At 40.7% G+C, this 12888-nt stretch overlaps 1 protein-coding gene across 1 annotated transcript in view; it reads right to left on the bottom strand.

Moving 5' to 3' along the window:
* Positions 1-12888, bottom strand: part of lrp1bb (low density lipoprotein receptor-related protein 1Bb) — a 282705-nt gene that overhangs the window by 127402 nt on the left and 142415 nt on the right. The window contains exons 13-17 of the mRNA XM_039818282.1: positions 12197-12416; positions 11010-11199; positions 9343-9528; positions 6212-6337; positions 5162-5275 (exon numbers count right to left, since the gene is read on the bottom strand). Coding sequence (XP_039674216.1) covers positions 5162-5275; positions 6212-6337; positions 9343-9528; positions 11010-11199; positions 12197-12416 — 836 coding nt within the window. The remainder of the gene's footprint in view (positions 1-5161; positions 5276-6211; positions 6338-9342; positions 9529-11009; positions 11200-12196; positions 12417-12888) is intronic.

The raw sequence follows: 12888 nt of genomic DNA, 5'->3' as shown, positions 1-12888 counted from the left end.
ATTTTAAAAGGAATAAAGGATATTTTGTAATACTCAAGTGGTGTTTGAGACTCGACTAATCCATTAGTAACTCAGTTCACATCGACAGTACATGCAAATAACTTCAGTCTTGTGGTAAGAACCATCTGGAAGGGCTTTGAAACTCAATTTGCCATTCAAAAGACCCTTTTCTGTATCCATCTCTGCTGAAGGAGCTTTGTTTCAGCTAGCCATCCACTCCCGTTCATGGATGTAACATAAGACCCGTAAGACTCGCTTCCGGTCCACCGCTCGTCTCCCCCCCCTCCCTTACTGACTGTCTGTGCTGGGCAGATGGGAAGAGAGCAGCACTGTTACTTGTAGTGCTTAACCCAGGATCTGTGGACTGCATGCCTGGGAATGGATTACAATAGAAATATAGTCAAATATATTTATAAGTCGCTAAGAGGACATGGGAGCACACTCTACCAGGTGAGCTAACCAGGCGCCTCATTTAAAGGTGCAATATGTAATATTGTATGTAATACTGGCAGCTAGCGGTTAAAATAGTTACTGCACTACCAATTCAAAATACGTTTCCCCCGCCCCCTCCTGCCCAGACTCGAAGTTCACGGGGGTTGCCAGGCTGAGACCGCAGCATTCACAACAATGTTGCTAGACGCTTTTCTCACATAGCCAGACATTACTTCACAGCACAGCAGAGTAGCTAACGTTAGATGCTAGTCTCACATAGCCAGACATTACTCCACAGCACAGCAGAGTAGCTAACATTAGATGCTAGTCTCACATAGCCAGACATTACTCCACAGCACAGCGGAGTAGCTAACGTTATGCTGGCTATATCGACAGTCATAAAAGCCCATGCTCACGCGGAGCCATAGATATATACACGACGCGGAGCTCTGTAACCAACTGACAGACACACTTTTCCGTCTTAAAATTACAGTATGAACCGCTAAATACACAACAACCTCACTGTCCTCTCCACACGCCAGTCAGGCACACTTCCTCGGCTTAGAATTACAACACGAAACGCTAAAAATACCACTGCCTTGCCGACGGAACACACTTCATTGGCTTAGAATTACGGCAACAATCGCTAAAACACACTGCAAACTCATAATCCTCTCTTTCGCATTTACAGCCCCCTTTCATGGCTTAAAATAACTCACCGTTGTCGGCTCCAGCTGCTGAACTACATGTTGTAAACAGCCATGGCCCGCTTGCCTGGTCCTCCCGGTAACGTTAGCAGTTAACAGGGTTAGCATGGCGCGTTAGCCAGGACCAGTCGGGATCACTTTACTGGCTGTGTCTCAATTGTTTTTGCGCAGTAACCAACTCGGGTACTCTAGCTATATAATTCAATGCGAAGTACACAAATGTTGAAATGACATAAAATGCCTGTCCCTAGTGGCTGTGATAAATTAGCCTGAAGCTAATGCTTACCTGTTCAGGAGGAAATAAGCCAATTCTGCGTCCTTTTGGGATCTAAGCTGTCTCCATCTTTCAAATACATCTCCAATATTTACCTGGGGGTTGTTACGTCTCTGGTCACGCAACTGTTAGAAACATGCCGTTTACTTTTTTTTTTTTTAGGTCCGGTAGAATCTATCTCCGTTGATCCTGTTCGTTTGTTAGCTGCTTTCATGGCTGTAACGTTACAGCTGTAGCGCGCTGGGTTTACGTTTTTACAGGTATATCTGGCAACCCGGCCTGGCTGTCAAACTGGGCCCTTGATAACAACCACAGACCAAAACATAAACATAAATTCCGTCACGGAATTTAAATTTCAAAAAGAAAAAATACTGACATTAGCATTGCTGTCAGAAAAGATAGTATTTCAGTTTAACATGTTTCCTTAATATCTGATGAGGCATTGGTGTCATTTTTGGATTTATTACAGTACAAATATTACATATTTATATTACAATTTATATTTATAAGTTGATAATACAAGAAAGATTGAAAGCAAATCCCCACCTATGTACTGTAGTCTGCCAATAGCTGATCCAACATCCATCACAACAGTCAGGAAGACTTCATGAACTAAATTGGCCACCCTGTAGAATCAATATTCTGTACCAGTGCTGCAGTAAGTAGGCAAGTAGGCTATAGGTATACAGATTCTACGGCATTTTGTGGATGACATTGCCAGGATTGATATTTGTATTCCCATCAGATATTATTCTTGTTTCCAATTTTGAGGTACTGTATACAATACGTTTTTTAAAGTGGCCATATTATGCTCATTTTCAGGTTCATAATTGTATTTTGAGGTTGTACCAGAATAGGTTTACATGGTTTAATTTTCAAAAAACACCATCTTTTTGTTGTACTGCACATTGCGGCAGCTCCTCTTTTCACCCTGTGTGTTCAGGTCTCTGTTTTAGCTACAGAGTGAGGCATTGCACCTCTATCCCATCTTTGATGGGAGGCGCACATGCGCAGTAGCTAGGTAAGGATCACATCAGCTAGCTGTTTCTTTCTACAACTTCAGTTAGTACAAGGCAGGATTAGCTGGGAGACCTCTTCTAAACGGGGGAGCAATTCCAACTTTGCGTGGAATACCTGCAGAACAGGGACATGTAAGTAGTTCTTTTGTAGATTATGGTGAACTAGTGTGTGTTGTAGCAGTGTTTTGCCATTGAGAATGAGCTAGCATGCTAGCGCTAGCATGCTACGGTTAGCCCCCTCGTTTCGGCAAGTGACGTAAAAAGCCCTGCCGATTTTGAACAGCTCACCCGGAGACTGAAGGCAGGACACATTCAGAAACCCGTATCTCACTCAAAACAGCATGGATGTTTGTTTTTTTTCTAAGTTTGTATGCGTGTGGAAGCACCAGTGACACAAAATAACACCCCAAATCCCAGAAAAAGTGATTTTTTCATAATATGGGCACTTTGATATCCTTACAGTATGCCTGAAACTTTATTGACTTCAGTGTGAAATGCAAGTCTACATTTGAATTGATTTGTTGGCATCTGCTGCTGCAGCTGCCTGGAATACCTTAGGCACTGTCGAGAAGACATATCGTATCTTTATCAGACATGTGTCTTCTATATTTCCCACAAATGTGTTAGGTCTCACTGACAGCGCGCGAGTGGTTGGAATTTAACATTCATTAAAAATGAAGCACAAACATCCATAAATAATGAAGGTTTCAAGTAAACAGTGAGCCTGGCAAAAAAAATGGAACACCGGCATCCATAAATAATGACGGCTTCAAGTGAACAGAGAGCCCAATATGAGACATTGTGTGACAACTACTAAACTACTGACAAACAAAATCCAAATTAGAATCAATCTCTAAGGCAGCCACCACTGAGCTTCAGGTGTTCAAAAACCCACAGTAGTTCCACTGAAGCTAAGTGAGCTGCCAGAGCTTCACAGTAGAGTGCCTACACAGAAGTAATGCCTGAGGAAGCTCAGACAACAGTAAGGGAGAGAATATGTTTTGCTGCACAGCTTGATTTTGATTGAATGAAGCCAAGCATGAACTTTAATTACTGCTTACACCCTTGCTGTTTGTGACTGCGTATTGAACCAGCTTAGGACATACAAAGGGAGGCTGAGGCGATACAGCAAAGTACAGCATTTGGCAAACATCTATCACTGTAAAAGGCTGATTTAATACAAATAGTCATGAAAGGGGAATCTTAAAACCCTTACGCCCATCTTTTAAATGTATGCTGCTAATTCATCCAGTTGAACTTCACTGCTGAAGACATATTTTACTGCCTAAAGCACTCTTTTTTTCCCGTTGAATAAAAAATGTTAAATACATCCACAAAGAACTCCAAAAAAGCTCAGGCCATCATGGCGTGCCATGTATTTTTCTCATTTATGTTTACCAAGATTAATCCAGACTGCCACTTTTACTAACTGAAACTGGCAGTTTGTGTAATACCACCGAGACACGACTTGAAAACTGAACTGCACAAAAGTGTGCAGTTTACTCAGCAATAGCACTCTAAGCTGACGCCATCAGTGGGGGCATGTCGGGTTCCTGGTCCACACACAGCATCAATAATTCAACTCCTAAAACTCTAGCAAAATATTTAAGAAGTCACAAAGAAATGATAAGCAGCTGTGAGTAGCATTCTTTGTTTGGCAAGTGGGCACCATCAACAAGGAAGGAAAAACATATATAAAAAAATCCTTCATCCACCACTGCCATGACCACTGAACAGCCATACATAGACAAAATCAAACAGCTCTATTCAGGTTTCTTCCTGCACTGTTTTTGCATTTTTGCACATTTGTACAGTCAATGCTATTACACTGTTTCTATGTGTATCTTTAGGTTCTTATATGTATTTAATGTAATTTGAGCCTGCCCTGTCAAATACAAACAAAGTTTTTCTTATCTTATGTTAACACGGTACCGAATTTAATGGCAATCTATCCACAATTTGTTTTAGATATCATGTATGGACTAAAGTACTGGACCGACCGGCAGACACTGCCATCCCTATAGAGCGATGCTGCTAGCTGGCTAAAACCAAAATCCTTTGCCTCTATTTGTATCAGGAAATACCGTTGAGTGTTATGGCTTTCATAATTCACTATCGGTTGACAACTGCAACATTTATTTAAAATGAGACTAAAAATAATAAGTTAACAGGTCCAATTATTACCATCAGCTTAGTCTGCGGTTGTGTTTTTGCTATGGTGTGCTTTTAAGGACATTGTGTAAAAAAAAGAAATTATTATAATGCTGCACAAATTACATCAAATTACCCAATGTGAGTGCTGCTCAGCACATATTTTCGGTCTATCCATTAGAGGTGAAACAGTGAATGTTGACAAGTTTCTGGCAAAGTCGACTACGTAAATTATAGTCACATTTTGAGAGTTCCAAGTGTCGAATGGAAAGTGAGTTTTTAAACTTCACTGCCTGATGGTATAATTATTGAGCCTTCAATGTGAATTGACAACCCTTTCACCTCAGAGGAATCTTATAAAACATCTTACTCATTGTAGCTTTAAATATATCCCAATTAGGACAGTTTTTAACTGTGAGGAGTAAACAACTAGTGAATGCCCTAAAAGCCCCCATTAGCATTCAAATCATTCACTGAGCTGGCCTATTTTACATCTTGACCAAAACAGAGCAACACAAAGAGCAAGAGCAGTCAGAGTGACACTTGCTGTGTGTGGTAAAAAGCCATGTGTGACTCACTGCATGATATTTCATCAGTCGTATCCCCACAGTCATCCTCCCGGTCGCAGCTCCAGGCTTGAGGTATACATCGTCCGTTCTGGCAGGAGAACTGCTCGGCCTGACAGGGCTGGGCTGAGAGAGAAAAAAGAAGCCACGGAATTCAATCACAAGTGCATAAGTCAATGTAGGATGTGCACAACAACTCTAATGATCACTGCATCACCAGGATGTCAATGTCCGCCCAGTGCAAACATTTTATCACTCAATCACACAGTAGGGCAGGGAAGGTCTGGAAACCATGGGAAATGTGCTGCTTCTTGACGGGCTGTCAGTTACACGCTGCACAGCCATAGTGAGCATGCACGGACAGCAGACATGAGGTGTCTTGCTGATGTGGAATATGCATTTTACTGTGACGATGACGGAACATTGATCATCATCTGGCTAATGCTTATTGATTGATCCTCTAAGGATAAAAAGCTCCTGAGAGGCACCATTGCAGACATGGGAGGCAATGTGATATACTCTAAGTGTCCCTGACATACAGTTGCTTCTTGTAGGTGCGACAACTCTTTGATACTGGAGAGTGCTCTCACACAATGAGATTGATTGCACTGCACTGAAGTTACTCGAGAGCCGCAAGGCATAATGGTAATAACCGCCTTGACAACATCGGACACCTCTGTTCAAGACTTTGATGAATAAAGCACATCTGAATATTATCAAAAGATGGTAGAGAAAAAATGTTGTATGCCTTACTGTTTAGATGAGAGAGCTGTTAGATATTTAAATCTTACAGTCTACATAAGCTTGATTGAAATGTATTACTATATCAATTACAAAAGTGCATCAACCAAGTGAGCAACAGTCGAGCCGAGAAGATCAAAATGTTCCGATATCACCATTTCAGAAAATTACACTTCAGCGTTCCTTAATAGAACAATTGAAGTGTAACAGATTAAAAGAAATATGACAGATTGTGCCAAAATGCTGAAATGAGATATAATTGTGATCAAACTGCAGCCGAAGCTACACTCAATCTCAGACAACCAGTAGAACAGTACATACCTGAGCATGTAGTGTTGGCCTCGTCCTCGTTGTTACCACAGTCATTCGTTCCATCGCAAAGCCATCTTTTGGGAATGCAGCGATTGTTGCTGCATTGGAACTGATCAACAGGACAGGTGTGATTGTCTGCAAAGAATTCAGCCAGCAAAATAAGTCAGTCAGTGACCTTGCAGCTCTGACATGACATGTAATAGAAAAAGCTAATAAACTAAAAATAGAATGAAAAAACATTTTCACAAAGCCTTAACAACTTAAGTAATAACAAAACTGTTAGTGCGTCCACATGATACAAGCCTTCCGTGATTGCGCACCACCCCTCACCCCTTCTCCATGCAGTTGCTAGTAGCCAAGGAGGACACGGAGGATTAAAATAACATGGACACTTCAGAAGAGGTAATTATCTTCTTGAGTTTCTGCACGCGAAAGTCGCCGGACAACACAATCTTCTGAACATAGCCATACTGAGAAATCCAGAGAGAGTTGTGTGGAGCTGAGAGTCTTCATTAGCTTTGTTGCAACTCATTTGGCAATGGCTTCAATGTAACGGACGTTCATTAATATCAAAAAGTTCCGCACTAAAGCTTTAACTTATAGTGTAAAACATCACATTTTCAATTTCTATAGCCACAGCCAAGGAAGCTGAAATGCTGTGTTTTCTTTATATTAAAGCTTAATCAATTCTCCAGGCCTGATCTCTCTCAGTCCTGTGTGTAGAGCATATTCACGGCTTCTTAGTGGGATTTCATTCAGTCCACAGTTCTACTAATCTTGCTCTGATAGACCAACATAAAAGAGAATCACGTTTTAGAGGAGAATCTCACTAATGTTTCTCCTTGGTGGTTTGTCCTTTAATTGAGAGTAATAGAGTCTCCATAACATGTTTACAGTGGTCTCAAGTATCTCTGTTATGTGGCTTTAGTGCCTTGATTTTTGATTTATATTAAGCCACTTTCACATAATGACTTCTCTGGAACGAGCAACCAAGCTCCTTATTTTCTTTTCAGTCATGTCATTTTACTTGAGTTACAGGGAATATTGACCATTCACTTTAATGGTCAATGTCATTAATCCGCACCAGCTATAAATCATATTAAATTAATGTGAGCAAATTTCCATGTAGATATTGAGACATTACTGTATGTTTGTGATAAATTACCTTTGATTTTGAGACAACCTGGTGTTTGGAAATGCCAGACGCTGCAATACAGTACTACCCAGAGACCAGTGTTTTGGGCAAATGACTTCAGCAATCAACTTGTATCTTGTCACAGGCAACATTTCCACCATCTGAACTACATTTTGATTGTATCCCAAGAGGTTGTGAGAAGGCGGATGTCTCTGTCTTATGACTACGAGAGACTGACCAAATTGCCATGAAGTATTTGCAATTACTTATTCAAAACACTTTAAACGGCTGACATCCGCATTCATCTAGTTTCAAGTCAAATTTTGGCCTGATAAATTCTCAGGTAGAACTACATACCACCTTAAACAAACCAAGTTAGTCTATGTTAAACGTACATGATATGCCAGGAGAGCAGGTAATTGATTTTTTCAAGTCTGATAACTCTGGCAGAGGATGAGATTATGGTGCTTTGCTTCCAGAAAAAGAAAATGAACCAGCATCCAAGCGTCTAACATGGTGTTTATCCGACTGATTTGTTAAAGAGCAGAACCAGAGCAAAAGGGTAGACAGCAGTGTGGAGGAGGAACACTTTTCACCCTTACTTCAGTGACATTTAAGAACATAGAAGTTGACAGCAGGAGAAAATCTGCCCCCAAAAAAGCTTGTGCTTCGGCGCCTCGGTAGCTCACCAGATAGAGCGGGCGCCCATATACAGATGCTCAGTCCTCACCGCAGCGGCCGCAGTTTCGATTGGGACCTGCGGCCCTTCGCTGCATGTCATTCCCCATCTCTCTCCCCTTTCATGTCTAAGCTGTCCTATCTAATAAAGGCAGGGACGGACTGACAATTTGTGCGTTTAGAGCAAAGACAGAAATAGTTAATTTCCAAGAGGGTAAGCCTCTCTCCACAACGAGTACCTCTTATGGCGCCATTTTGATGCTACATAGCCCTCATCCGCCGTTAGCATTCCATTGACTGCCATTCATTTTGACGTCACTTTGACAGCAAATAACTTTACATTTTAAAGACTTTATTTGTCCATTGTTTATTTCTAAAGAAACACGACAATGTATAAAAGCCTCCATTACCTTGTATCTCACGTTATGGCTCCGTAGCAGACGTTTTTGTAAAAATAGGCTAACGATTGTGTCATAACCACTCAACTATGCGACAGTAGTTTATTTTATTTTTTAAATATTTATTTATCAGCCATCATAAATGGCGATACAGATAGTTTGGAAAATGCCTAAAATCGACCAGCCGAGATATCGGTCTGGCTCTATTCAATGCTAATTCTTTAACACCAAGCAAAACATATTATATCATCAATAATCTATAAAATCATTTGTTTATTCAGGTTGAAGATAGTTGCAACACAAAAGATGACAGGGAGATGTCTACATCACAATATTTCAAACAGCCCAAGTCAGATATTCACAGCCTGGAACAATTTTGGGCTTACCACCCTCAGCAAATGCCTAAAAATGCCTGTTTTTAGATTAGATGTTTTATAATTACAAGTTTGTGTAATTTGGGGTTTCTGTAGCCAGTGACATTTCTTAATTTGTATTTTATTTTCAATGCAGATGTAATGGCATTGTACATTTTTTGTTTTTATTTGAAGGCTGAGGCTTTATTAATAAACACAACCCCAATTATCATCATTGGTTTTGAGATGTTACTTGCTGTGAATACAATTGTCTGATAGGCTACAGCATTGTTGCATAGTATCAGGACATCCTGCCTAGTGTCTGTCACTCGCGGCTAGGGGCAAATGGCCGGATGATGGGCCTATTTGGGAGAAAGTCCAGAGCTGTTTTTTATCCCCAGTCCATCCTTGAATAAAGGCCTAAAATTTCCCCCAAAAAACATGCGCTTGTCTTGCTTGGTGCATGGCTTTGTGCATGTAAGTCTATCAACATGTACGGTATCTATACATTCACGTGTTTGTGTGTTTTCATTCTGTGTGTTGGCCTGCAGCGCAGACACATTTTAGCATCCTCACAGCAGCTGTGGCTCTCCTCATCACTTCCATCCAGACAGTCATCATCTCCATCGCACTTCCACATGGCCCGTATGCAGCGCTGGTTATGGCACTGGAACTCGTCACTTTTACATCGCTGTGGCTCAAAGCCACTGCTGGAGGCTTTTGGAAAGAAAAAGTGGTGAGATAAAATTAACCAGAGACTTCCTATGAAGTATGTGTTTAGGGTTAATTATTTGCATAGCTATAATAGCATATAAAACATGTTAATAATGTCTCATGACCCCATGTGTAACTTCAGGGATTTGGCTTTCATTCCTGGACACCCACTGGGATAATTTCCCAGCTGTATTTATTTGTTTATTAGCAGATTTGCATGTGAAAAGATAAGGTTATTATTTGATCTTTTTCCCATAGGATGAAGCCAGGATTACACTATACTGGGACAGGATGATCTTTTTTTTTTTTTTTTTTTTTTTTTTTTTTTTTTGGGGGTGTGAGAAAAGGTAAACCTCTCACTCTGCTGGTTCATTATGTTCCTATCTAAAGACTTTTTTAAGCAAGGGTTTCTGTTGTTGTTTTGTCTACTTTCCTATCTGAACAGTGTACAGCAGAGGTTCAGGGGTCACTTTAAACCCTGCAAAAATAAATCATCTCATGATACTAAACTCATCGACCGTCTTGGAGAGACATGCGAGGTGTATGCCACGTGATCTATGACAAGTGAATTATTGGGAACACTGTGGGTGAGAGACATTTGACGTTTTTATCTTTCTTGGAGGAATAATTTGTCTTTTTGGACAAAGAGAGGGAAAAAAAATACTGTCACATATAAAGTTAAAGCATAAGACACCTTTGTCACTTTCATTTAACACTGAGCCCAAAGGCAGTGCCTGAGCCAATGAGATAAAGCTTTTGGTTCTGTTAGAGCCAATCACTAATACTCAGAGGACTGGACAGCCAATTAATCTATTCGGTGACATGAACAATGGAGAAATGTCCAGCAAAGAAATATCTGTATGGTGTGAACTAGGCTGTGCATGCAGAAGCCAACCATTCATCTACATCACATACTTGGCATTGCACTGTCCTACTCACACCCCCATGCCTTGAGAATGAGTCTGAAACCACAACACTGGACCGCATAAAATTATCTATCTCCACATTAAGAGCAATAGCGTCAACCTTTTCTGATTGTGGAGTGGGGGTCTGAGCACTGTTTTTACATGCCTATTATGGGTTAGCAAAAGACACGCCTGCTGTGAGGGCCGATGCAGTTCTCCACCGTCAGCCATATCCGTATCCTCTCCTCATCTGTTCTTTTCAGCTTTCTAACAGCATGAATCCATCATCATTTGTTACAGAATTGAGCAAACCCCTTCAAGCCTTGGTCACCTTATTGAACTTCACACAGAAGAGCCCCAAGTGATTTTAAAGTCTCTGTCACTGTTGATCAATGCACTGGTTTACACCATGACATTTGACACCAAAAGGCATACATGCAAAATCTCAAGTGTAACGTATATATCACATTAAGTGCTCTCTATTAAAGAAATGTGTACAGGTGATACAAATGCCTGGACACACAGCACAGAGTGCTTCTATTTTCGGTGCAAAATGTTTCTCTAGTCTGGAAGCTATGGTTCAGTGGCACTGGATGAGGAGTAAATGAATGAAAAGCAGCCAACCTTGCTGACTCTGTGCGTCGTAGACGCGCAGGCCAAATAGTGGTGGTCTCTCGCTCCGCAACAGAGTGACATCGCCGGTGGTCAAGTCCAGCTGGAAGACCGAGGCATTCATGTACTCCGTCCAAAAGATGAAATTACGATAATGAGATATTCCGAACGGATGGTTCAGCTCTTTTCCATTGTACACCACCTGGAAAATGAATGAATGCAGTGTAATCAAAAGATCAGGAGGGCTACGGAAAGATGCCATCAGCAACAAAAATATCAATCATCTTAAACAGGGTTATATCTGTTTGAATATGGGCTTAGACATTATTTGATCACAGTACATGATGAATGTGATTCAATTTCTTTGCACAAATTTATTCACACGGCGCTGTCTGCTTATAATAATGTTTGCCAGAATCTTGGCATTGATTAAATAGCATTTGCAAATAATTCATTAGCTTAATATGCGAGTACAACTATAGCCGAAGGGAGCCGTTGAGAATGAAGGGCTGTCTTGTTGGCAGTTGTGGTGGGAAGAGATGCCGTTTTCAATCATTTCACTGCTTCGCAGATTAACATTGTATCATTGCTAAAATATAGAAATCTGTTTTGGGCCCTGGCATTATCATATAATATTGATCTGAAACTGTCAACCACTGTTTAATATCACAGTAACATGGCAACAGTATGAAATGAATGTTTAGCAGGATTCTGTGGTGATCTGACTGTAAAACACTTTCCTGGGTTGTAGGTTTTTTGGAGCCAGTTTCTTTCAATATGACAATAAGTTGGTAAGTTATGTAGCCCATGAAATGAACAACTGAATTAAAAGATGTAGAAGGGCCTCAGTCCGACAAAAAATCAAAACAAACTTGATTAACAAAGCATTTGTGAAATACAAAAATTTAAAATCACCATGTTGTTGGTGAATAATTTGGCTGCTTTCTGTGTTTATTGACAATTTTGGGGTGTTAAACTACTTATAGTTGTGTTGAGAAAGTCAAATTAACACATTTAAATCAACATGTTTATTTGGTGTTGTTTTATCAGTCGAGATCTTGAATTTCACCCTCTGGCTCTCTATTAAAATCTCACAAGCAGCCTAACCCTCAAGTCTACCAGAATCACAGCTAAAACGATTCCTGCAAATGAGGTTCTATATCATTTAACTACATTGCATGATCTCTACTGAAACTCACCATTCTTCCAGTCCCATTGAGATGAATCTTCTCGATGTGATCGTAGTAGGCATCACACCAGTACATGGTACTGCTGCTGTGGTCCAGTGCCAGACCATTGGGCCACAGCATGTTGGAGGTGACGAAAATGCGGCGGTTGGATCCATCCATCCAGGCTTTCTCTATCCGCCCTATGCTGTCATTGACCTCATCCTCTTCCCAGTCTGTCCAGTACATCCAGCTATCATACATACAGAAACACAATTATTGCACCAATAAACTGAAGTAATAAAGCCTTGCCTTAGTTCAGGCAAGATCTATAAGTCATCACCAGATCCAAACTAGCACTGATCACATTCCACATTCAATCTAAGGCAGTTCATTTCAGCTGTCTCCTCATTCATCCCTGCCCTTACTTCTTGACACACTGATGTTGGATGGCTGTGCTTGTTGCTCCCTTCATCAGCTTCCTTCTTTGATTTCTTATCAATCAATCAATACAAATGTGACAGCATGTTTCTGCAGACTTCTCTCAAAATGATGTATTTCATATCACAGTGAAATGTGTCTTGTGGGTTCTGTTCTGTAAACCCACGGGAAGGCATGACTCCCCAGTGAATCTTGCACATGCTGCTTTGATTCATACAGGGAACATTACAGGGAATACAACCTGCACTCCCGAAATACACCCGTTATACAATCGTTAGTTCAGA

This window comes from Perca fluviatilis, chromosome 12, assembly GCF_010015445.1.
Source record: "Perca fluviatilis chromosome 12, GENO_Pfluv_1.0, whole genome shotgun sequence".
Taxonomy (NCBI): Eukaryota; Metazoa; Chordata; class Actinopteri; order Perciformes; family Percidae; genus Perca; species Perca fluviatilis.
Note: the sequence above shows the minus strand (reverse complement) of the source record. Positions and strands in the feature narration are given on the sequence as shown.